This window comes from Anomaloglossus baeobatrachus, chromosome 2 (assembly GCF_048569485.1).
Source record: "Anomaloglossus baeobatrachus isolate aAnoBae1 chromosome 2, aAnoBae1.hap1, whole genome shotgun sequence".
NCBI classification, from domain to species: Eukaryota; Metazoa; Chordata; class Amphibia; order Anura; family Aromobatidae; genus Anomaloglossus; species Anomaloglossus baeobatrachus.
In genome coordinates, this window is record NC_134354.1 from 570,266,622 (window position 1) to 570,293,474 (window position 26,853).

General features: G+C 49.1%; 1 protein-coding gene across 4 annotated transcripts in view; it reads left to right on the forward strand.

Moving 5' to 3' along the window:
• DZIP1 (DAZ interacting zinc finger protein 1) overlaps nt 1-26,853 on the forward strand; it is a 169,441-nt gene that overhangs the window by 44,832 nt on the left and 97,756 nt on the right. For all 4 annotated transcript variants that reach the window (XM_075336751.1, XM_075336752.1, XM_075336753.1 and 1 more), the window contains exons 7-9: nt 59-121; nt 21,675-21,815; nt 22,540-22,585. In XM_075336751.1, the coding sequence (XP_075192866.1) occupies nt 59-121; nt 21,675-21,815; nt 22,540-22,585 (250 nt within the window). The remainder of the gene's footprint in view (nt 1-58; nt 122-21,674; nt 21,816-22,539; nt 22,586-26,853) is intronic.

The window sequence follows — 26,853 nt, forward strand, 5'->3', positions numbered from 1 at the left end:
AGGAGCTGTCCTTGGTGAGATCCAGATCTATGTTTCTATTTCTGTTTTTTCCTTGAAGGAAGAAAAGTGGGGAAAGCGCATCCATCTACTTCACCAAGAACATGACAAGGAGAAGAACCAGGTATTGCTCTATAGTCCATCATGAGTCATCCTTAGGCCTCTTTCACACATCAGTGATTCTGGAACGTATGTGCTAGTTTTTATACAGTACATACCAGAATCTCGGACATACGCAGACCCATTAAAATCAATGGGTCTGCACACACATCAGTGATTTTTCACTGACCGTGTTTCCGTGTGGTGTACACGCATGTCTGTGATTGCCGCACGGAGACATGTCTGTTTTTTTCTGGCATCACTGATGTCCCACGGACCACGCTGTGGTGTGATCCTTGAAACATGTACCAGAAAAACACGGACATTGAAAATAAAAAGCATTTTTAACTCATCTTCTCCAGCGCTGCTTGTCTCCAGCCTCAGCTACCTCTGCTTCAGAGCCAGCTGCTTATTCTCAAGCATATTCATGTATGCAGGAACAGCCGACCCGGAAGTAGCTGCAGCGGGGGCGGAAACACAGCAGAGTCGGAGAGTTTAGCACCACCGACCGCAGGAGCGGGGACAGCTGAGTATATGTCCATGTGCAATAACGGATAACGTATTATGGATTGCACATGGACAACCCACGTGTGCCGTGAATCACGGAACATGGAGGGACATATGCATTTTTTACCCATCAGTGAAAAACATCTGTGTTTTTTACTGACATGTGAAACAGGCCTTACACTACGTCATTTTTGAGCATTTTTTTCCTGTTCAATTAATTTTTATTAAATTTAAAACTATTTCCAATTTTAAATATACACCATAACCAATATTTTGTAGCATTTTTGAACACGAGAAAACTTTCTAAAATAAAAAACAAAATAAAACCGTATCTTATCCTATTTGTATCGGTTTTTAGAGTAAAGCGCCCAATACACATTATATGGCTAGATGCTGAAAAATGCCTCTGCCTATCTTCTGGCCAACAGACATTTTGGACATTTCTCCTATACACAGGAGTGCTCCTGTTTTCTCTATCAGGAAGCCAAAAAGAAAAATCTCCTGATGGCTTACCTCCAAGAGAACAAAGAAATCAGCAATGTGAAATCAGATGTCTGAAATTGGACATGCCCATCAACATCTCTACAGAACTTCAGTCGACAGCACACTCATAATCATTGGAGTGTTGGTCGAACCTGTGCATATTGACATTAGTCTGATGTCTATGGGGTCTTAAGACCTCATTCAGATGTCTGTTTTTCACATATGTGTGCCATCCATTTTTTAATGGATGCAAAACGTACACATTAGTTTATGGTGCAATGCACATGTCCGTATGTCCGCAAAAGATAAAAAAAAAACATGTCTGATTTTGATTCCAGTTATTGATTAGCATTGCCCATACAATGTTATTGACCTGTGAAAATCACGGACAACACATGAATGCCATGTGTGTTTACATTTAACATTACATTGGGTAGAAGAAGTTCTGCAATTTCATTTGGGGACACAAGAAATCATGTGGTGTGCACTGCTGCCACCAGGAGACTGCCACGAAGATTTACACCCTAACCAAAAACGTTAGCTCCTCCGCTGTATACACCCACCTAGTGGTAACCAAGTTATTCAGTTTAGCTTAATGTTAATTAGGAGGGACACACGGATCTGGAGCTCCAGACTGGTTACTGCCATATGGGGTATTTTTTTTTTTTTTATTTTTCTAATCATCATTTTGTCTTCTCAGATAGGGTAACAGAGGGGGGGTGGGACACATTGTTTCCTCAACAAAAAAGACAGAGAGCACAGTTCTGACCGGGGTTAGTCTGTATCCTCTCTTCTCCTAATGCAGTTGGCATTACAGCACTGGTACAGACCTGTGGATCTTTTGCTTTGTGCTTAGTCCCCCCCATACCTGTGGCGTTTGTACTCTGTCGTCTTCTTTAATCTTCTTTTTTTTCTTTATTTTTATCTTTATTTCTAGCCTTTTTTCTTGCCCAGACTGCTAAGGTCCACGATCCTACTGCTCTAATGTAGCCTCTCTAAAATATCCTACAGATCGACGAGTGGAATCCATGGCCAACTCTGCACTTTAGGCTGCAGATTTGGCCCCTGAGTCCAGTCCTTGCAGCTACCTGGGTAGCCAAAGCAGTCATGGGCTATGTAAAACATCTGTGTTAAGGTATCAAATCTGGGACTCAATCATCTGGGCTGACAGACTTCGCAGATCAAATTGCCCACGTGATTAAGTACCTCTGTCCTGCCTTTCTTTAAGCAGCTAGCTGGTCTGTGCAAGCTTCCAGCAATATGGTGGTTATCTTTTGGCTCAAGGCATGGAACATGGACCGTGCATCCAAAAATTCCCTCATGAACATTCCAGTCTGCACCTATCATTATTTCAGGGAGACGCTGGTGTAGGTCTTTTCAGATGCTAGAGGTGGTAAGAGTATCCTACTCTGAGAAATGAAATCTTCTCGATCTTCATCTGACCAAAAGCCTCAGTTTCACTCCTTTCATCAGTTCCTCGCTATCTGGCAAGAGAGGTTTCCTATTCCTCAAGAAAAGAACAGACCAGCTAATACATGCAGTACAAGTTTTCACCTTCCAGAAGCAACAGGTTCCTATATGCATGATGGGGTAGACCTCATCCGGGATCCCTCTCCTCCTGTTCTGGGATATGTTGCTCCCTGCAGTCAATGATGCCTGGTCAGAGAGACCATCTCTTTCAGTTAGATTTTCCTTGCTTCTCCATCAGATGTCTTTGATTCCTACATAGGAAGGGTTCAAGTTTTTTATCAACCTTTTTTGTCAAGAAAAAAGGTTCAGTCTGTCCCATTCCAGAGAATACATTGCTGAACAAGTTTGTTGTCTCTAGATGCATCCCCTTTGTTCAACTGTTGTCTCTATGGAACGTGGAGAATTTCTTTCTTTGGTGGACATTCAGGATGCATTTCTTCACATTCACATTATCCCAGCTTATCAGAAAATTCTCCTTTTTGCCATCAATCTGTCCCTTTTTCAGTTTGTGGCCCCATGTTGGACTGGCTACAACTCTCAAGGTGAGCACAGAGGTTGCCGTCATTGCTCTTCTGTATATCAGGGGAATAGTGGTCATTCAATCCCTGGACAACATCTTTGTAGGTTTTCGGAGTAGGAGAAGGCCTTCTTCCCTTCCTTATTTGTTCTCACTCGTCCCTCCTCTTCCCAAGCTGCTCAAGAATATCAAGTCAAGCTGGATCCCTGTCAATCTTGAGGCCTCGGACTGGTCCAGAAGATCATGCTATACACGGAATTGGTAAACCTCCACACAGATATCCTGTGAACACTTCCAGATCAACTATATCTTCTCTCCCAAGGTCCTTTCTACTACCCCTATTCTTAGTCACTTCATTAAATGGCATGTCTATTGAAGGCCCGTTACTAAAATCTTCAGGGTTTTCTGATGAGGTTGCGCAAACTATAATCCAGGCACAAAACCATCTTCGTTTTGTATCTACCATCACACCTGGAAGGCTTTCTTCCACTGTTGCGTATCTCATGTAGTCTCCCCTATGTTCCTTTAATGCATTCCTGCAGTTGGGTCTTGGATCCGGTTTAGCCTTCAGCTCCCTCAAGGGCCAGGTCTCAACTCTCTATGTTCTTTTCCAGAATTTCATGGCTTCAAAACCTCAAGTCAGGAGAAATCCTTACACTGTTTATACCTGGTCAGAGTGGTATATCACTACCTGAAAGTGACTGTGTCCTTCAGACTGTCAGATTCCCTATTCATCATTTAAGAAGGACCTCGCCAAGGTCTCTCTTCCTCTGAGGTGACTGATGTCCGCTGGATTCATTCCCCATCCTGGAAGCATATGAAGCCAAGAACAAAGCATCTCTGCTGATAGTCAAGGCTCCTTTCTTTATCGTTCCTATGGGAGACCCAGACCATGGGTGTATAGCTACTGCCCCCGGAGGACACACAAAGTTACTACACTCAAAACGTGTAGCTCCTCCCTCCTAGCATATACACCCCCTGCTAGCCAGTTCTAGCCAGTTTCTTGCTTTGTGTCAGGAGGATCCACACACACACATGCATCCCTTTTTGATTTTTCATTTTTTACAAAGATTTGGAAGAAAAGCGGGTCCACTGGACCCCCGGCATGTCCCTTCACACTCCCCTGGCGGCAGTGCTGTTAAGGTTGACTTCAGGGCAGGAGCCCTTCATGCCGCGCTCCTTCAACATCCCTTAGGGGCTCTGATTTGAAGTGGGAGCCAACACGGTTCTCACTGCCTTGCAGGAGACCGGCCTCCATCCGCAGCCCTTGTGCAGGACCCTGCTGGACGGAGCACTGACCCCCACCCCACCCAGGGACTGGACCCTGCGTCTCAAAGCTAAGTATAGAGACGTTTATTCAGAGGGTCTTTCTGCATGTGGGGCACTTTTATTGGGGGGGACAGTGATTGCTGAATAATGCTGCTTTGTTTACTGTGTTTCCGGCCGGTTCCACAGTTTTTACTGAGAACCGCGCCGATGAGGCCTGATTTTCGGCCGCATGCATAACTTTAGGCCCCGGCTTCAGCCGCGGCCTAGTTTCGTTTCGTTCCCCTGCATGTCAGGCATGCAGGGGGACGCTGCAGAGCCGCCCGCCGGCCGCTCTGCACAGGGGAGGACGCTCCGTTTTGAGGTGATGATTCCCTCCCCTGTACATCTCCTTCGCCCTCCGATTCCCGCTCCTGGGTTAACCCCCGCCTCCCCCCCTCACTCTGGCGCCATTTTCCAGCGTCTTAGTACACTGGTCGGCGCTGGCTGCCCTGCAGCACAGGGAGTGAATACTGGCTGAGGGTCCAGGCTTGGAATCCGGAGGGCACTCATAATATGGCCTGATAAGTCACAACCCCTGGTTGTGCACTTTTTATACACTCTCAGGCATTCTGAAGGAGTTAATTCTTTATCATAGAATCTCCTCCTCAGCAGCATGACACTCTCAGGCATGCTGAAGGAGTTAATTCTTTATCATAGAATCTCCCCCTCAGCAGCATGTCTCACTCTAGCAGCTAAGCTACAAGGTTCTACATGTGCTGCATGTAACCTCATATTGCCTGAACCGGCACACTGTAATGGTTCTTAGGTGGGAGTCCCCCCAGGCTGAACCCCTGTCTTGGGTATTCTACCCATGCTGGACAGAGCCCCCACCTCTGCAGCATGTCTCACAGAGCGAGGCTGCAGGCTGTTTCTTTATTATCCTATACCGAGCTCCTAACCACTGTGGCCCCTCAGCATGGGGGCTCATTAATGGTCCCTCCAGCTGCTCCGGTTTTGGTGGCTGACCCCCATAGGATTCCTATTTCCAGGGGTCGGCTGTCCCGGCATCTGCTGAGCATGCAGTTCCCCTCTCAGGGCGTTTTCTGCTCGCTCGGCCAAGCTCACAAAGGACTCTCCTTCTGGGCTCAGACCCCGTTCTCCTGACAGGGAGACGCAGGGTCCCCTGTCCTCCCCGTCCCGCAGCTCCGATTACGAGCTGATTCACCGGACGAGGAAGATGTCTCTACCGCGGACACGGACGCTACTTTATGTACATTGATCCGTCCGTAGGTGACGCAGATGCGAATGATTGGCTTGCGTCCATTATTCTTGTGTCCGCCTGATCAGGGGAGTATTCCCCGCTGGCAGAAAGGCACAGTTTACCTTTAGCAGGTCAAGGAGTGTGTTACTTAACCACTCCAGTTTTCAGGCCGCTGCGTCCAAGCCCACAGCCTATCCTGCAGACCCCACAGCGGGGTTCTGCTGCCTGTCTCCCCCTCCCTTCAGAGAGGGTAGCCACTCCGGTCTAGACTGCCCGGTTAGTTGTATCAGTGGCTGACGGCACCTCTATAGGATTCTACCGTACATTAATTTTATACTGGACCTCACTCCGCTCTGAGATGAAGCGTGTTTCTGAGGACTGTGTTTCCCCTGTCCACCCATGGTGGTCAAGAAGTGGGCTCATTCACTTCAGGTGGTCCTCTGCCAGGTCTGCCATGCTAGACGCCGCACGGCGGTGGTCTGGGCTACCTTCCTCGCTATCCGCAGGCTCCTGTGGCTTCGAAATTGGAAGGCAGATGCCTCTATGGAGGTTCCTGGCTGGGCTCCCCCTTGGTGGGCCCAGTTTCCCCGGAACCAAGCTGCGTGAAATTAAGGAAGCTCTTGGCGGGGAGTGTGCTTCCTCGCCACAATCCTAAACCAGGGAACCTGTCCAGGGCAGGAATCAGTTGAGGTTTCGGTGGTTTCCGTTCCTCCATCTGATCGTCCTCTAGCTCGGCCTAGGTTCATAGAACCAAATGGCTCGAAGCTGCGTCTTCAGAAGACCGCAGGAGATGCTGCCACTGAGCCAGCTTCCTCCGAGCTATCTAGCCACGCCAACAACCTCCTTGGTCGGTGGCAGGCTCTCTCCACTTGGCGACGTATGGTTCTAACACGTCTCCGTTCAGTGGGGGCGGGATTTTATCTCCCATGGCTACAGGATGGAATTCTGTCCACCCGCCAAACAGATTTTTTCTGTCAACTACTCCCGGCTCCAAGGCCGCCGCCTTCTCACAGGCCGTGACATTTCTTGCAGACCAATGGAGTAATTGTACCGGTTCCCGACTGGGAACGGTTCTGAGATTTTTGCTTAAATCTATTCCTAGTCCCCGAAGAGGGCGGTGCCTTCCGACCTGGATCTTTAGCTTTTCAAGCATAGTCAGGTGTGGCGTTTTCACATGGAGTCTCGGTCTTGTTCCGTGTGTTTTTCACCGGATCAATCAAGAACCCAAGGAGATTCCCTAGCAGCCATCGGCATCAGAGATGCCTATCTGCAGGGGTCAATCGCAGTTTCACACCAGCGTTGTCTACGTTTTGACAATCGGAGTGGTCCAATTCGTGGCTCTTCCCTTGGGGTTAGCCACGGCCCCTCGAGTATTCTCATTGGGGCAGCTGTGATTAGGGTCCTGCACCCCTAGGGATTGGCAGTGATCTTTTGCCCTGGACGGCCTTCTTGTCGGGGCTTCATCCAGTGCTGACTCTTAGAGTGCTTCGCTCACTCTCGCCACTCTAACCTATTCGGGTGGCTTGTCTTTCTGCCCAAGTCCACTCTGACTTCGAACCAGAGGTTCTCAGGGACGCAATTCGAGTCTCTATCGGCACTTGTGAAGCTGCTCTTAGTCGATCAGTAGTCCCTCCGCTGGCGGTCGGCGTCGTTCTATCAGACACCATATACAGGTGCTGGTCAGACGGTGGCATCAATGGAAGCGATTCCTTGCCCAGTTTCTCCTGCGTCCTCTGAGATTGGATGTTTTCCGCTGTACAAGCGAACTCCCTCCTCCCACGGGGTGGTGGCTTCGCCACTGACCAGAAGCTCGTTTCAGTGGTGGCTTCGGCCACTCTGTCTCAGGAGCGCTCCTTCCTGGCCCCGTCCCGGGTGAGCCTCACCAGGATGCTAGTCTATCCGCCTTGGGAGCAGTATATCTCCACCGTGGAGCGCAGGGCGCTTGGACTCTGTCCGAATCAGCCCTCTGGATCAATGTGCTGGAAATCAGAGCTGTATTCTAGCTCTCTAAGCCTTCACCATCTGTTGGCGGCTAGGCACATTCGAGTCCAGTCGGACAACGTGACAGCGTTTTTCCTACATCAGCTTCCAGGGCGGGACACTCAGCCGCCTGGCAATCTTGGCGGCTCAACATTCTTCAGTGGACAAGGGACTCCTAGTCCACCGTATCCGCAGCCCACATCCTAGATGTGAAAACTGCGAGGCAGACTATTTCAGCTGTCCAACCGTGGTCCACAATCCTCAGGTTTTGCGGTAGACACACTGGTTCATGTTTGACCCCAGCTTCGTCTCTTTACGTATTTTACCCTCTACCTCTTGTCCAGAGTCCTGCGCAAGATCAGTAAAGAGGGCCGTCGGGTCATTCTCATACTCCAGACTGACCCAGGCAGGCTTCGTACTCTGACCTGTTCCTTCTGTCCGTTGGGTTGCCATGGCATCTTCCGGACCGTCCAGACCTTTTCTCAAAAGGTCCGTTTTTTCCGTCAGAATTCTGGATTCTCAGATTGACGGCGTAGCTCTTGAGTCCCGGATCTTGGCGACTTCTGGTATCCTTCCTGAAGTCATCTCCGCTATGACTCGAGCTCCAAAGTGTCCTTTGACCTTTTTGGCCTTGCCGACCCTCCTGTCCCTTCCACAGTCCGGTCTACAGCTAGGACAATCCCTCATTAAGGGACAGGTCTCGGCTCTGTCAGTATGTGCCAGCGGCGTATCGTCCGGCTGGCTCCGGTGCGCTCCTTTAAGGGCGCATCTCACATCATTCCGCCTTTCCGGCGGCCTATGGAGCCCTGGGACCTTAATCCGGTCCTCCCGGTTCCCTCCCTTTGCGCCTCTTGGGGAGGTTTCTTTGTTTCATCTTTCACAGAAAGTAGTCTTTCTAGTGGCTATATTTTCCCGCCAGAGAGTTCTGGCTGCACTCTCTCGGAGTCACCCCCTTTTTTTTTGGTCTTTGCATCAAGACAAGGTGGTCTCCGACTCCGGACTTTTTTCCCTAAGGTGGTTACTGCTTCCACCTTATCCGGGGCAATTTTCCTGCCTTCCTTTTGTCCGGCTCCTGTTCATCGCTTGAGGAAGCGTTGCATATCCTGGATCTGGTGCGGGCGCTCCGGATCTATGTGTCTCGCACCGCCGTTATTAGGCGGTGCACCTCTCTCTGGTGCTGACTGCTAGTCAGCGTTGCGGTCTCTCGGCATCTAAGCCGACCCTGGTTCGTTGGCTTAGGTCGGCCATTTCGGAGACCTACAAGTGTACTCAAGTGCCTTCCCCGCCGGGGATCAGAGCACATTTGATCAGACCTGTCGGCGCCTTTTTGGGTTTTCAGGCACCAGGTTACGGCTCAGTAGGTCTGTCAGACTGCAGCTCGAATTAGTCTGCATACTTTTTCGAAGCACTACCCAAGGCATGCTCATGCTTTGGCAGACGCGGGCTTGGGCAGACGCATCTTTCCGGCATCTGTCGCCCATTTGTGAAGTTAGGTTTGCCTGCTTCTCAGTTGTCTGTTTATTCCCACCCATGGACTGCTTTTGAACGTCCCATGGTCTGGGTCTCCCATAGGAACGATAAAGAAAAAGAGAATTTTGTTTACTTACCGTAAATTCTTTTTCTTATAGTTCCGTCATGGGAGACCCAGCACCCTCCCTATTGCCTGTTGGCAGGTTTCTTGTTCCGTGTGTCTTCACCGGCTGTTATTGTTGTAGACAGAGGTTCCGGCTCTTCCGGATTTTACTCTCTCTTCTTGTGGGTGGATGTCCTCCTTCAGCTTTTGCACTAAACTGGCTAGAACTGGCTAGCAGGGGGTGTATATGCTAGGAGGGAGGAGCTACACGTTTTGAGTGTAGTAACTTTGTGTGTCCTCCGGGGGCAGTAGCTATACACCCATGGTCTGGGTCTCCCATGACGGAACTATAAGAAAAAGAATTTACGGTAAGTAAACAAAATTCTCTTTTTTACTCGGGCAGTCCGCTATCAGGTATTGAACTTGCAGTTTTGTAAGGCTGCTACTTGGTTCTCCACAGTTTCTGAAAATTTTACAGTGTTCACATTTGCACCTCGGCGGATGCAAGTCTGGGTAGAAAGGTACTACAAGGTGGACGTTACCTCCTAGGGAATTTGCCTATCACATATATACATATTTCCCAGCGTAGAGAATGCTTTGGGATGTCTCCTCACTTCCTGTGTCCTCCAATGGGGGACACAACACCCACCTTTCTTTGTCGCTCCATTGGGAGACCCAGACAATTGGGGTGTATAGCTTCTGCCTCCGGAGGCCACACAAAGTATTACACTTTAAAAAGTGTAACCCCTCCCCTCTGCCTATACACCCTCCCGTGCATCACGGGCTCCTCAGTTTTGTGCTTTGTGTTGAAGGAGGCACACATTCAAACGTCCGCCAAGATCTATCACAGGGCTTGGAGGATCTTCTTATCCTGGTGCTCTGATAAGGGTTTTACCCCCTGGCCATTTGCCTTACCCACCTTTCTTTCCTTCCTTCAATCCGGAATGGACAAGGGTTTGTCTCTCGGCTCTCTCAAGGGACAAGTATCGGCGCTTTCCGTGTTTTTTCAAAAGCGTCTAGCCAGACTTCCGCAGGTCCGCACGTTCCTGCAGGGAGTTTGCCACATAGTCCCACCTTACAAGCGGCCGCTGGAACCTTGGGATCTTATCAGAGTGCTAAGGGCTCTTCAGAAACCACCTTTCGAGCCGCTGCGGGATGTCACTCTATCACGTCTTTCGCAGAAGGTGGCTTTTCTAGTGGCGGTTACATCGCTCCGTAGAGTGTCGGAGCTAGCAGCGTTGTCATGCAAAGCCCCCTTCCTGGTTTTTCACCAGGATAAGGTGGTTCTGCGTCCGGTCCCGGAATTCCTCCCTAAGGTGGTATCCCCGTTTCATCTCAATCAGGATATTTCCTTACCTTCATTTTGCCCTCATCCAGTTCACCAATGTGAAAAGGATTTGCACTTGTTAGATCTAGTGAGAGCACTCCGGCTCTACATGTCTCGCACGGCGCCCCTGCGCCGTTCAGATGCACTCTTTGTCCTTGTCGCTGGCCAGCGTAAAGGGTCGCAGGCGTCCAAGTCAACCTTGGCTCGGTGGATCAAGGAACCGATTCTTGAAGCCTACCGTTCTTCTGGGCTTCCGGTTCCTTCAGGGCTGAAAGCCCATTCTACCAGAGCCGTGGGTGCGTCCTGGGTATTGCGGCACCAGGCTACGGCTCAGCAGGTGTGTCAGGCAGCTACCTGGTCTAGTCTGCACACTTTCACGAAACACTATCAGGTGCATACCTATGCTTCGGCAGATGCCAGCCTAGGTAGGCGAGTCCTTCAGGCGGCGGTTGCCCACCTGTAAGAGGGGGCCGTTTTCGGCTCTTTTTATCGAGGTATTCTTTTACCCACCCAGGGACTGCTTTTGGACGTCCCAATTGTCTGGGTCTCCCAATGGAGCGACAAAGAAGAAGGGAATTTTGTTTACTTACCGTAAATTCCTTTTCTTCTAGCTCCTATTGGGAGACCCAGCACCCGCCCCTGTTCCCTTCGGGCTGTTGTTCTGTTGTGTACACATGTTGTTCATGTTGAATTGTTCCTTTGGTTTATAGTTTCAGTTCTCCGAACATCCTTCGGATTGAATTTACCTTAGACCAATTTATAAGTTTCCTCCTTCCTGCTTTTGCACCAAAACTGAGGAGCCCGTGATGCACGGGAGGGTGTATAGGCAGAGGGGAGGGGTTACACTTTTTAAAGTGTAATACTTTGTGTGGCCTCCGGAGGCAGAAGCTATACACCCCAATTGTCTGGGTCTCCCAATAGGAGCTAGAAGAAAAGGAATTTACGGTAAGTAAACAAAATTCCCTTCTTTTGTTTCTGTTGCCTCATTTGGCACATGTGTTTTTATTATTCAAAAAATATTTGTACTTTTTTTCACTAACTGAATAACTTGGTTACCAATAGGTGAATATAGGCTGCTTTGGAGAATCCAATGTTTTTCCTTAGCTTGTAATTCATGGTGATTGCCTCCTGGTGGCATCAGCGTACACCCCATGGTTTCCTGAGCTCCACAATGAAGGCTATGAGAAAGTAATTTTATAGCCAGGCAAAAAAATCCTCTTTTTGCCTACTAGAAAAGCATTGACGAAACATTAATGGTAAAGATAAAAACAATCAGTTTTGTTTTTGTTTTTTCATTTAAATGTTTTTTATTGATTTTCAAATGTTGGGTAGGGTATGAACTAAAAAAGTCTGGGGATACAGAAGGAAAAATATAAGGGGGTAAATAAATAAAGGAAGCAACTTACATGGCAAGATCAGAGCTTTTTCCTTTTGTTAACAGTTCGTTAATCTATTTTTACAATTATTATATATAAGTACATCATAGCTGGATATATAATGGCATAAAGAGAGTTTAGTCCTAGTCAATGGAGTCATTAATATACAAGTTGTGTGTGAAGGTTTTGATCCAAGGGAGCCATTTTTGGTTGTAATTTTTTCGTAGTTCTTCTCTCTTAGAGCCAAATTATATTCGAATGTATTGTGGAGGGAAACTCTCTCCACAAGGTTCTCTATTTTGGGGGGGAAACACCTGTTTCCATCTTGACGCTATAAGATGTTTCTTCATCGTTCCTTATGGGAGACCCAGACCATGGGTATATAGCTTCTGCCTCCGGAGGACACACAAAGTACTACACTAAAAAGTGTAGCTCCTCCCTCCGAGCATATACACCCCCTGGATAACCAAATCTAGCCAGTTCAATGCTTTGTGTTCAGGAGGCACACATCCACACATGCATTCTCATCTGATTTTTGATTTTAAAGAGTTTGAAGAAAAGCGGGTCCAAGCTGGACCCCCGGCATGTCCCTTCTCACCCCACTGTGTCGGCGGTGTTGTTAAGGTTGATTTCAAGGCTGGAGCCTTACATGCCGCGCTCCTTCACCATCCCTCGGGCTCTGGCTTGAAGTGGGAGCCAGCACGGTTCTCACTGCTTTGCAGGAGACCGGTCTCCATCCGCAGCCCTTTCAGGACCCTGCCGGACGGAGCACTCATCCCTCAGGGACCTGGCCCTGCGTCTCACAAGCTAAGTATTTGAGACGTTATTGCAGGGGGTCCTTTGCATCTTTATTGTTGGGGAGAGTGTGTCAGGTTACTTTGGTGACATTTCCGGCCGGTTCTCTCGTTTTCACCTGAGAACCGCGCCGAGGGTGCCTGCTCGCCGGCCGCATTGTAAAATTTAGGCCCCGGCTTCGGCTGCGGCCTACTTTCGTTTTCACTGCCCCTGCATGTCAGTCATGCAGAGGGACAGTGCGGCGCCGCCCACCGGCCGTTCAGCACAGGGGAGGACACTCCTCTCTGAGGAGATGTTTCCCTCCCCTGTATATCTCCTTGGCCCTCCGGTTCCCGCTCTTGGACTAGGCCCCGCCCCCCCTCCTCCCTCCGGCGCCATTTTATCAGCGTTCTCACACTGATCGGCGCTGGCTGCTGCATCTCTGCAACCTGTCTGGGGGTCCGAGCTGTGGGATCCGGAGGGCACACAAAACGGTCTGGTAAGCCACAACCTCTGGTTGTGGACTTTCTTATACACTCTATGGGGGTCATTCTGAAAGAGTGTGTTCTTTACTGCAGAGCCTCCACCTCAGCAGCATGTCTCACACTAGGAGCAAGGCTGCAAGGCTGTACTCAATATGCACTGCATGTAAGCTCGTACTGCCTGAACAGAGCACATATCCACATTGTGATGCCTGCTCTAACATGGTGGTGCCTCAGCCTGGAGTCTCCCCAGTGGTCCCTCCGGCTGCTCCGGCCCCGGTGGCTGAACCCCCGGCTTGGGTAGAATCGTTTTCTAAGGCTATCTCCCAGTCCTTTGCCGACTCCATGGGACAGCTGTCCCGGACTCTGCTGAGCATGCATCAGCCCCCTTCTCAGGGCGCCTCTGCTGCTTCGGCTCGCTCTGCAGAGCTCACAGAGGATTCTTCATCTGCTCCCAGACCCCGTCCTCCTAAGAGGAGACGCAGGGTCCCCTCTCCTTCCTCGTCCCGCGGCTCCGATTCACGAGCTGACTCGCAGGACGTGGAGGATGTCTTTACTGGGGGCTCGGACGCTACCTCCATGTGCCCCATTGATCTGACCGAGGGTGATGCGGATGTTAGTGATTTGATTGCGTCCATTAATTCTGTACTGGACCTCAATCCGCCAGTATCAGAGGAGCAACCCTCTCTGGCAGAAAAGCACCAGTTTACCTTGCCTAAGAGAACAAGGAGTGGTTTCTTTAACCACTCCAGTTTTCAAGCCACTGTGTCCAAGCCCAGAGCCTGTCCTGACAAACGCTTCCCAAAGTGTGGTTCTGATGACTGTTTTCCTTTTCCACCTGAGGTGGTCAAGGAGTGGGCTCACTCACCAAAGGTAGACCCTCCGGTGTCTAGACTCTCAGCCCGGACAGTTGTATCTGTGGCTGATGGCACCTCACTTAAGGATCCCACTGACCGCCAGGTTGACCTCCTGGCCAAGTCTGTCTATGAGGCGGCAGGGGCCTCGTTCTCCCCATCCTTTGCAGCAGTGTGGGCTCTCAAAGCCATCTCTGCTTCCCTAGAGGAGATGCATTCCCTCACTAGGGAATCTATGCCTGAATTGGTTGCCTTAACTTCCCAGGCTTCAGCCTTTTCAGCCTACGCCATGTCTGCCATGCTGGAGGCTTCTCACCGCACTGCGGTGGCCTCCGCTAATTCCCTCGCTATCCGCAGGATTTTGTGGCTTCGAGAGTGGAAGGCAGATGCTTCTTCAAAGAAGTTCCTTGCTGGGCTCCCATTTGCTGGGTCCAGGCTGTTCGGTGAACAACTGGATGAAATTATTAAGGAGGCTACTGGCGGGAAGAGTACTTCCTTGCCACAGACTAAACCCAGGAAACCTGTCCAGGGCAGCAACCAGTCGAGGTTTCGTTCCTTTCGTTCCTCTAACTGGTTATCCTCTAAGCCCTCGGCCTCGTCCACTAACTCAGCCAAGGACCAGAAGCCCACCTGGCGCAAGAAGCCGCGTCCACAAAGGTCCGCAGGAGCTGCTGCCACCAAGGCAGCCTCCTCTTGACTATCTGTCCGAGCCAGCAACATCCTTGGTCGGTGGCAGACTCTCCCACTTTGGCGACGTGTGGTTTCAACACGTCTCCGATCAGTGGGTGCGGGATATCATCTCCCACGGCTACAGGATAGAGTTCTCTTCCAGCCCGCCAAACAGATTTTTTCTGTCAACTCCCCCCTGCTCCAAGGCCGCCGCCTTCTCTCAGGCCGTGGCATCCTTACAGGCCAACGGAGTAATTGTACCGGTTCCCGCCAGGGAACGGTTCAGAGGTTTTTACTCAAATCTCTTCCTAGTCCCCAAAAAGGACGGTTCCTTCCGGCCCATCCTGGATCTCAAGCTTCTCAACAAGCATGTTCAGGTGCGGCATTTTCGCATGGAGTCTCTGCGATCAGTCATTGCCTCAATGACCCAAGGAGATTTCCTGGCATCCATCGACATCAGAGATGCCTATCTGCATGTGCCAATTGCAGTTTCACACCAGCGTTGGCTACGTTTTGCAATCGGAGAGGAACATTTCCAATTTGTGGCTCTCCCCTTCGGGTTAGCCACGGCCCCTCGAGTATTTACCAAGGTCATGGCAGCAGTGGTTGCGGTTCTGCACCTCCAGGGGTTGGCAGTGATTCCTTACCTGGACGACCTTCTTGTCAAGGCTTCATCCAGTGCAGACTGTCAGTGGAGTGTCTCGCTCACTCTCGCCACTCTTGTTCAATTCGGGTGGCTTGTCAATCTGCCCAAATCCACTCTGACCCCGACCCAAAAACTTGCGTACCTAGGGATGCAATTCGAGACTCTGCCGGCACTTGTGAAGCTGCCCTTAGTCAAACAGCAGTCCCTCCATCTGGCGTTGCGCTCTCTGTTGAGGCCCCGCCGTCATTCCATCAGGCACCTAATGCAGGTGCTGGGTCAGATGGTGGCGTCAATGGAAGCGGTTCCCTTTGCCCAGTTCCATCTGCGTCCTCTGCAGCTGGACATTCTCCGCTGTTGGGACAATCGGACTTCTTCCTTGCACAGGTTGGTGGCTCTGTCGCCACAGACCAGGAGCTCTCTTCAGTGGTGGCTTCGGCCCCTCTCTCTGTCTCAGGGACGCTCCTTCCTGATCCCGTCCTGGGTGATTCTCACCACGGATGCCAGTCTATCCGGCTGGGGAGCAGTATTTCTCCACCACCGAGCACAGGGCACTTGGACTCTGTCCGAACCAGCCCTCTCGATCAGTGTGGTGGAAATCAGAGCTGTGCTTCTAGCTCTCGTAGCCTTTCACCACCTGTTGGCGGGCAAGCACATTCAAGTCCAGTCAGACAACGCGACAGCAGTTGCCTACATCAATCACCAGGGCGGGACTCGCAGCCGCCTGGCAATGTTGGAGGTTCAACGCATCCTTCAGTGGACGGAGGACTCCAAGTCCACCATATCCGCAGTCCACATCCCAGGCGTAGAAAACTCGGAGGCAGATTATCTCAGCCGTCAAACCGTGGACAGCGGCGAGTGGGCTCTGCATCCGGCAGTGTTCCGGTCGGTCTGCCGCAAGTGGGGCACTCCGGAAGTGGATCTAATGGCATCCCGGCACAACAACAAGGTCCCGGTTTACGTGGCTCGCTCCCACGATCCTCAGGCCTTTGCAGCGGACGCGCTGGTTCAGGATTGGTCCCAGTTCCGTCTGTCTTACGTGTTTCCCCCTCTAGCTCTCTTGCCCAGAGTCCTGCGCAAGATCAGAATGGAGGGCCGTCGGGTCATACTCATTGCTCCAGACTGGCCCAGGCGAGCTTGGTACCCAGACCTGCTCCGTCTGTCCGTAGAGGTGCCGTGGCATCTCCCAGACCGCCCAGACCTTCCCTCACAAGGTCCGTTTTTCCGCCAGAATTCTGCAGCTCTCAGATTGACGGCGTGGCTCTTGAGTCCTGGATCCTGACGGCTTCCGGCATTCCTCCCGAAGTCATCTCCACTATGACTCAGGCTCGGAAGTCTTCCTCGGCCAAGATTTACCACAGGACTTGGAGAATTTTCCTGTCCTGGTGTCGTTCTTCCGGGCATGCCCCTTGGCCTTTTTCCTTGCCGACAATCCTGTCCTTTCTACAGTCCGGTCTGCAGCTAGGACTATCCCTCAATTTCCTTAAGGGACAGGTCTCGGCTCTGTCAGTGTTGTTCCAGCGGCACATCGCCCGACTGGCCCAGGTGCGCACCTTCATGCAGGGCGCATCTCACATCATTCCACCTTACCGGCGGCCTTTGGATCCCTGGGACCTTAATCTGGTCCTCACAGCCTTACAGAAACCCCCCTTTGAGCCTCTTAGGGAGGTTTCTTTGTTTCGACTTTCACAGAAAGTCGTCTTTCTGGTGGCCATAACTTCTCTCAGGAGAGTCTCTGATTTGGCTGCGCTCTCTTCGCAGTCACCTTTTTTGGTTTTTCATCAAGACAAGGTGGTTCTCCGTCCGACTCCGGACTTTCTCCCTAAGGTGGTGTCTCCTTTCCACCTTAACCAGGACATTTCATTGCCTTCCTTTTGTCTGGCTCCTGTGCATCGCTTTGAGAAAGCGTTGCATACTTTAGATCTGGTGCAGGCGCTCCGGATCTATGTGTCTCGCACCGCTGTTCTTAGGCGGTGCACCTCTCTTTTTGTGCTGACCACAGGTCTCTCGGCTTCTAAACCGACCCTAGCTCGTTGGATTAGGTCGGCCATATCCGATGCCTACCAGTGTACTCAGGTGCCTCCCCCGCCGGGGATCAAGGCGCACTCGACCAGAGCTGTCAGTGCCTCTTGTGCTTTCAGGCACCAGGCTACGGCTCAGCAGGTCTGTCAGGCTGCCACTTGGTCTAGTCTGCATACCTTTTCGAAGCACTACCAAGTGCATGCTCATGCTTCGGCAGATGCGAGCTTGGGCAGACGCATCCTTCAGGCGGCTGTCGCCCATTTGTGAAGTTAGGTTTTGCCTACTTCTCAGTTTTCTGTTTATTTCCCACCCATGGACTGCTTTGAGATGTCCCATGGTCTGGGTCTCCCATAAGGAACGATGAAGAAAAAGAGAATTTTGTTTACTTACCGTAAATTCTTTTTCTTATAGTTCCGACATGGGAGACCCAGCACCCTCCCTGTTGCCTGTTGGCAGTTTTCTTGTTCCGTGTGTTTTCACCGGCTGTTGTTGTAGACAGAGATTCCGGTTGTTCCGGGTTTTGCTCTATCTCTACTTGTGGGTGGATGTCCTCCTTCAGCTTTTGCACTAAACTGGCTAGATTTGGTTATCCAGGGGGTGTATATGCTCGGAGGGAGGAGCTACACTTTTTAGTGTAGTACTTTGTGTGTCCTCCGGAGGCAGAAGCTATACACCCATGGTCTGGGTCTCCCATGTCGGAACTATAAGAAAAAGAATTTACGGTAAGTAAACAAAATTCTCTTTTTTATGGTTAGTAAAATATGATATATCTAAATTTGTTTGGAATGTCTTCAAGACCTATTGAGAGCAGAATTAGCTGGGGAGTGAACGGATATTTAGATTAGTAATTTTTAATATAAGGCATTGTGTGTCCAACCACAAATTATCAATGATTGGGCAGTTCCAAAATATATGCGTTCGGCTTCCTTTTTCCCCACAAGATTATTTTTTTTACGTATAAGAAAAATCACAGATGTCTGAATGAGGCCTTACTGACAGACGTGCCATGCATGGAGCTCCTTTGTGTCCATCTTTTGCAGGATTACTTATTTGTTTCTAACTTCACTTTGAAGATTTTGGATGTTATAGTACAGAAACCTGAGCGTTTCTAGTTACAATTACAAATTCATATCCAATCAGAATGTTAATGTCACTTACACAATTCTTATCCTCTTTATGAGACATGACGTACTGGGTATGTCATGGATCGTGACAGTTTAATGCCTGCCTGCTGCCGCCGGCAGCGATGACTGCACATGTCAGCTGATTTGATCAGCTAACATGTACGGCTATCAGGCACAAGTGGATTCTATACCCACTCGCGCCTGTTAACCCCTTAGATCGCGCTGTGAAAATGTCACAGTGCGATGTAACAATGGGCCCCATTAAGTATTTACTTACCCGGCTCCATCGGAAGTCACGTGATGTGATCACGTGGATCCGATGGTTGCCATGGTAGCACAGACTCCTGTGATGACTTCTGTAGCTATCATGAGTCAGTTCCTCTTACAGCTAGCAGAGGGCCGTGTGTGAGAGGAGAGCTGCTTTTGTGCAGTTGTGAAGAAAAAATGAGTGATCAGACAGCTGATTGTTATAGTCCCTTAGGGGACTAGTAAAATAAAAAAAAAAGTTTTCCAAAACTAAAAAAAGTAAAAACCTAAAAGTTCAAATCACCCCCCCCATTCACCCCTTTGAAAATTAAAGGGTTAAAAAAAATAAAAATATACTTATATTTGGTATCGCCGCGTTCAGAAATGCCCGATCTATCAAAATTTAAAATCAATTAATCTGATCGGTAAACAGTGTAGCAGCAAAAAATTCCAAACGCCAAAATTACTGTTTTTGGTTGCTGCAGATTTTGGGCAAAATACAATAACAGGCGATCAAAACTTAGCGTCGGCGCAAAAATGGTACAGTTAAAAACGTCATTGCAAGACGCAATAAATAAGCCATCACTGAGCCATAGATCTTGAAAAATTAAAACGCTACGGATCACAGAAAATGGCGCAAAAAGTGCGCCATTTTTTTGGGACAAACTTCTGATTTTTTTTTTAACCCCTTAGATAAAAGTAAACCTATACATGTTTGGTGTCTACAAACTCTTACTGACCTGAGGCATCACACCTACACATCAGTTTTACCATATAGAGAACACTGAATAAAATATCTCCTAAACAATCAGGCAATCACACTTTTTTTACACTTTTTTTACACTTGGAATTTTTTAGTCGTTTTCCACTATATGGTAAAACTTATGGTTTCATTTAAAAGTAGAACTCATCCCGCAAAAATCAAGCCCTCATGGCAAAATGACAGAAAAATAAAAAAGGTACGGCTCTTGGAGGAAGGGGAGCAAAAAAAAAAAAAGCAAAACAGGATATCACCCGTGAAGGGGTTAAGGTGAGGTTGGATGTGGATCATGGGCATTTAGTGAGGTATTGCTCATTTTCTACAAAACTATAGTATGATGGAAACTTTGCACTTATGTCCTTCCTCACACTATGGTTTCAATATCTTGGGATCTGACAAAAAGCTGACAGTTTATTTAATGTCAATGGCCATGTTTTAGAGTAAGTCTTTACTTATTGGGTAGCTATATCGCTGTGTGCAAAGAGATAGTCATGTTAAACTGTAGTTGCTCTGTGTGGTGCATACTGCTTCTACAGAAGAATGAGCCCATAAACTGGGTGCTGTCATATGGTACCTACCGTTACTTCTCACCAAGAGAGGTGGAAGCCAATGGTCAATAATCAGCTCTAATGCAGCACGGACAGAGGGAGCTGGTGCAGCAAGCGATCTAATTGGAGAGTTGGGAAGAATGAAAAGCGGAGTACGTGAATGGAAACAATCGCGGCAGAGCTGGAACAGTGATGTAGCAGAGTTGATGTATGTATATGAATAAATATAGTAGAACAAAGTTTGCAACTAAGGCTCAATTCAACAGAGCTGTCACAGTGATATAGCAGTGTTCACTAAGCGATGAGGAACTGGTGCAGCAGAGCTGGCACAACAGGGCTTGATATAACAGTGCTGTAAACACAGTATAGCAAATTTTTACACTGGAACCCGTGAAAGCAGTGCTACACCCATAAAGTGGCCGAATTCTACAGTGGAGCTTCATGAAGTAGTGCTGGAATCACAGTATAGCAGAGTTGTACAGCGGAGCTTGGTATAGGAATGCTGGAATAGCAGTGTTTTGCAGGAGAGTAACAGTAGGAGAATTGAGGCAAATAATCTTCCAAACACGAGGTAGTGGAGGAGACATACTACCTGAATACTCAGGTGGCGTCCGGCTGTTTGAGCAGGCTATATGACCCAGGAGAGTGATGTCCTATTGCCACGGCAACCCACTGTGCAATGGACCAGAGGGACCTGGGCGCAGATAATAGAAATTGCAGCACCCAACTCTGAATCCAATAGATGTGAGTAACCTCTACTTAGCATTGCTTCTAGCATAGCCCATAAAATGGCATCAGTATGCCTTGATTTTGAGAAGAGGGCCACTGCGCAAGTAAGAACAGTATATGGATCCTTTGCAGTCTAATAATGCACCTCTTTATGCATCTTTCAAAGATGGTAGTGTTAAGGGGGCCATGAATTTACAGTGATGTAATCAAAGTTTTACATCTACACCTTAATCCCATCTGCATCCAAATCATATGAGTCATTTGTTAGTAGCATGCGTACTATTCTTTCATATTCAATTTCATTCAGACCAGAGAAATGTACACGGATTTGCATAGAAAATATGACTGGCTTTATTGTGGAAGTTCATATATTTAAAGAAACCAGGTGAATAGGAGCCAAGAATACGTAACATGTCTCCTATTGGCTAAACTGTAAAGAGCTTATTCTTTGATCTATGTATACTGTATACATGTTTCCTCATTTATATTAAGCCATGTCAGCATGATTCGCTTGTCACATGAAAGTCCCAGACTGTCTGGTGAGTCTTATGATGTCTGCTAGATGCAAATATAGGTGTCATTTTTGCAGATATAGGAGTCCTTTTTCATTAGCATGCTATTCATCCACACTGGACCAGTAAGAAGTAGTACACTGATCGAGGTAGAAGATATGACTCATATGATTTGGATGCAGACTGGGTTAAGGTAGATGCATAATTTGGATTGCATCACTGTAAATTCATGGCCCCCTTAACAGTATAAGATGGTAGAAGTTGCCCCCTCCACAGCTCACCAGTTCCGACTGCAGCAGTGGTATGTTTGCTCCTGATACAATTGTGTGTATGACACCCTCTTGGTATTTAGAGTGGTAGATGTCCGCTATTGATTCTCAGTGGGAAAAAAAATGTGTTGTGAATAATTTGTTTTAACTGGCCCAGCACATAGCAGAAGCAGAGTCTTTACACGCTCACTCCATTATTTTTAGCTCCTGTCAAAAATTGAGAAGCTGAGATTATCATTGAATGAAGACCAAAAGACTGCAAATGATTTCTACAAGAAACGCCTGGACGAACTCGGGCAAAAACTTCAGGAGCAAAATGAATTCATTAAATGCCAAAAAGAGCAGGTATGTATCAGGTCTGCGCAGTAAAAAAAAAATCCCGCCAGGGCTTGCGTGAAAGAGTTAATCTGGACTGGAGCCAAACCTTATCCAGATCTCATCTGTAGCTAATGCAATATCAGATTTTACATTGGAGGATTCGGTATGTAGACTAATATGTAAACCATTAGTGTTAGTATAGCCGGGTGCAAGGACTTTTTTTTTTAGTTTTTTGCTTTTAGCTTCCATATATGTGGGTTCTCTGGTATATGGCGTTATTATCAATACCTTTAATTATTGCTAATCATGCCACACAATTTCCTCTCATTAGCAGGTGCAGTACAATCTCATTTTGCTGTTGGGCCGTATAAATGTGTTACTCCATAGAAAAGCAATTATTTATGACAATGGCTGGACTGTTCACAATATAAATATATTTTCTATATCCACTTTTGAGTAAAGAAGAGCAACGTGAGCAGTAGTCGACAGCACCAGCCAGAAGGGAGTATTGCGGTGGCAATGCCAGGAGTAGTGCATAACTCCAGCCAGAATGGAGTATTGTGGTGGCAATGCCAGGAGTAGTGCATAACTCCAGCCAGAATGGAGTATTGTGGTCGCAATGCCAGCAATAGTGAATAGCTCCAGCCAGAATGGAGTATTGCGGTGGCAATGCCAGCAGTTGTGCATAGCTCCAGCCAGAATGGAGTATTGCGGTGGTTTCCAGGTCCATATGATCTTTTTCTTGTTTCAGATTAAAGAACTTTCAAATAAACCACAAGTGGCCAAGAAACATTCAGGTGAGAAATGTCGGTTGTCATAACCATAAAATAATAATATTCGTGTTAGCTTAGTGAAGTAGATATGTTTTCCATTAGTCATTCTCCACACTCTGCACTAGACTAAGGGGGACTTTACACGCTGCGACATCGCTGCCGATATAGCGTCGGAGTCACGTCGTAAGTGACGCACATCCGGCACCGGTAGCGACATCGCAGCTTGTAACACAAATGAGCGACGATCAACGAGCGCAAAAACGTGCAAAATCGTTGTTCGTTGACACATCGTTCATTTCCATAATATCGCTGCAGCGACAGGTACAATGATGTTTGTCGTTACTGCGGCAGCACACATCGCTATGTGTGACGCCGCTGGAACGACGAACATCTCCTTACCTGCGTCCACCGGAAAAGTCGGAAGGAAGGAGGTGGGCGGCATGATCCGGACGCTCATCTCCACCCTTCCTTTTCTATTGGGCGGAGGTTCAGTGACGCTGCTGTGACGCTGAACGAACCGCCCCCTTAGAAAGGAGGCGGTTCGCCGGTCACAGTGACGTCGCAGAGCAGGTATGTGCGTGTGACGCTGCCGTAGCGATAATGTTCGCTACGACAGCGATCACCACATATTGGCCGTACGACGGGGGTGGGTGCTATCGCTCTCGACATCGCTAGCAATTGCTAGCGATGTCGCAGCGTGTAAAGCCCGCCTAAGTTCACATGAGCAGTTATTGACACTGTAAAAAAAAAATGCAGCATCTTACAGTTTCAGCACAGTGATCAAGTTCTTTGGAACTGTGAGAATGGGGCTATGCAACTGTGTCTTGAACATAGGTGAGTTACGCATCCTCGGCCTTCGCTCCATTCATTGTACATGAAAAAAAATCTTGACAATAAATGGAGCAGAAGGGGCATAGCTGTCAAGACGAAGCTGCATGCAGAGTCCCATTCTCGAGACTGCAGAACTCCAATCTGTAAATGAGGCGATCCTAGCCATTAGAAGAGCAGTGATCAGCAAAACTAAGGGAATAACTGCTGTATTTTGGGAGTAACCCTTTAACCCCTTCCCCCCAGGCGATTTTTCCGTTTTTTGTTTTGTTTTTTTCCCCTTCTTGTGAAAGCTGTAACTTTTTTAATTTTCCGTCAATTTTGCCATATGAGGGCTTGATTTTGCGGGACAAGTTGTACTTTTAAATGAAACCATACGTTTTACCATATAGTGTACTGGAAACGGCAAAAAAATTCCAAGTGTGCAAAAGATTGCTAAAAAAAAGGTGTGATTGCATGTTAGTTTTTGGGATCTTTTATTCACTCTGTTCCCTATATGGTAAAACTGATGTGTGGGTGTGATGCTTCAGGTCAGTACAAGTATGTAGACACCAAACATGTATAGGTTTACCGTTATCTAAGGGATTAAAAAAATTCAGAATTTCTCTGACGCCTCATTGGGGGACACAGGACCATGGGTGTTATGCTGCCTATCCATAGGAGGACACTAAGTAGATGCAAAAGCATAGCTCCTCCTCTGCAGTATACACCCCCTGGCCGGGCCAGGCAAGCTCAGTTTTAGCTTAGTGTCTATAGGAGGAACTTCCTTTCAAGGTTTGTTATTTTTTGAGGGCGACGGTTTCCTTTTGGGACCGATCTCCCACTACCATCAACAGGCGGGAACGTGAAGTGTTGCCTACACGTATTCCCGCCTGCGACGCTGGATCCTGGGCTGGACGACGGGTTCCACAGACACCGATTTTCCAAAGCCCAGGGTAGAGGCCTGTGCCCCTATAGCCCAATTCCTCAGCCCCTCTCTGCAGGCTCTGAGTTGAATATGACACCGACACAGCAAGCTGACTCTGCTATTTTCACTGCCTGGAAAGCAGTGTTTTAAGGTGAGATCCCCCCTGACTGGTTTCCCAGACAAAGGGAGAAAAGATGCTGCAGGGAAGGCTCCCAGGACATTTACAGTATTTATTATGTGCAAGGAGCAAGGATCCTGCACACACAGTGTTAACTTTCTCTAGCTTGCTGGCTGGAGGAGGGGGAAGTTCTGCCGTTTGCAGAAAGTCTTGCAGATAATTTCCCGGTGGCAGGGGGGAGGGCCCAGGGCTCAGGGACTCACGCTGTTTATTATCTGCTCTGTTTATTTGCTCTAGCAGAAAAGCCGGCTGATAACCACGGATGACAAGCTGTGTGCTGACTGTAGGGAGAGGGAGGAAAACTCAGAAGCTCCCTTCCCACCGTATTTTTTTTTTTTTTTTCTACTACCCACAGCAGGGGGGGGGCGGCACACTGACTCATCTTCCCGCTCTTTTAGTGCTAAGCCCCGCCCCCCCAGGAAAGCGTGCGAAGATCTTCATAGCGCTTAATCCTTCCTAAGGACAGGGCCATCGGCTGATTCTGGTGAGGTGCTTGCTTCAATTGTAGCTCTGCTGAGCATTGCTCCCCCTCCTGGCATACTCCTATTAGGAACATGCAGAAATCTAAGGGGACTAAGAATACTAAGGCCCACATAGTCTATTATTCATCCTGCACTGCCTGCCACGCTGAGCTACCACGTAAACACACCTCTTCTCTCTGTGAGTCCTGTGCCCCTATAGCCCCCCAAGATCCCCCTGCCACCACCGCCGTAACCGGCAGCCCAGAGCCTAGGGCCCCCAGCCCACTGGAATGGGCACAGTTTCTGTCCCAATCCATGAAAAATCTGTCACAGAACCTGGTTCTGGCTATGCAATGTCGTCCTCCACACCCTTCTGGGTCCCTGGACGGAACGCAGCCTGAGGATACCCCTATGGAGGATCCTTCTGAGGTAATCCGGGCACATGCTTCACCGGTTGCAGGGATCAGGAAAAGAGTACACGGCCGGGTGTCTCCAGCGGGCTCTCCCTCGGGAGCACACAGGGCAGGCTCTCCCACATGCTCCACGGCTTCTGATGAGCTGGAGGAGGGAGAATGCTGTTTATACCAAGAGGATTCCTTGGTTTCAGCCTCCCCAGATGATCAAACTGCAATAGACTCCATTATAGCAGCAATCAACCAAACTCTGCATGTGGAGGATCCCCCATCCACTACACTGACCATGCAATCTCCTTTAAGAGGGCAAGGAAACCCCAAAAGGTTTTCGCTGATCACCCAGAGTTTCAGGATATCCTCACAAAGCAAAGGGAGAAGCCTGACAGGCGCTTCGGTAACCAAAAACTCATTGTGTCCCGGTACCCTTTTGCCTCACCTGCCCCTAAGGGCTGGGCCGATCCGCCGTCGGTCGACCCCCCGGTCTCCCGCCTTACCACAAAGACTCTCCTGTCTTTACCCGATGGTTCTTCCATCAAGGACCTGACAGACAGACAGGTGGAGCACCTCGCCCGCTCTGCTTTTGAGGCTGCGGGTTCCTCCCTCTCGCCCTCCTTTGCCTCTGTGTGGGTCGCAAAGGCGATCTCGGTCTGGGCAGAATCCCTTAACACTTCGCTTGAGGAATCCCAGTTCACTCATACCTTCACAGAGGTAACAGCTCAAATTGCCACTGCGGCGGAGTACCTCATCCAGGCCTCCATGGACGCTGCTACCTGCGCAGCGTTTGCCGCCTCAAATACCATAGCCATCCGTAGAGCTCTCTGGCTCCCATAATGGCGAGCGGACTCTGCCTCCAAGAAGTCTCTCACGGGCCTTCCCTTTTTTCCAGACCGATTGTTTGGCGAACGTCTGGACAAGCTCATTTCTGACGCCACGGGAGGAAAGAGTACCTCCCTCCCAGCTGAAGTCCAGGACGTCCTTCACCAGACGTCCACAGTCCTCGTTCCGCTCCTTTCGGAACTCATTTGGTTGGTCGACATCCCGTGCTGTCCCCGCCACCAGCCGCGGACTACGCAGGGACCGACCTTCTCAGCTCTCCCCGAAACCCACTTCGTCATGGCAGCCTAGACTGAAGCAGTCCAGGACTAGGGAGACTCGCCCACAACGTTTTCCCCCCTCATGACTCCTTGGGCGCCCCGGAAGACACACTCATTGTAGGAGGTCGACTGCGGTTCTTTCAACACATCTGGGCTGCCGCCTCAGACGACAAATGGGTGCGAGACCTTGTGTCTTCCGGTTACCACTTAGAATTTCGGACCCGACCCCCGAGTCGGTTCTCTCTCTCAAACCCCCCAAAGACTCGAAAACAACGCAAAGCTTTTTTCTCAGCAATCCACTCGCTCCAAACAGCAGGAGTGATAATACCTGTCCCAGACGACGAGAAGTTCGGGAGGTTTTATTCCAACCTCTTTGTGGTCCCCAAAAAGGATGGGTCAGTTGGACCCATC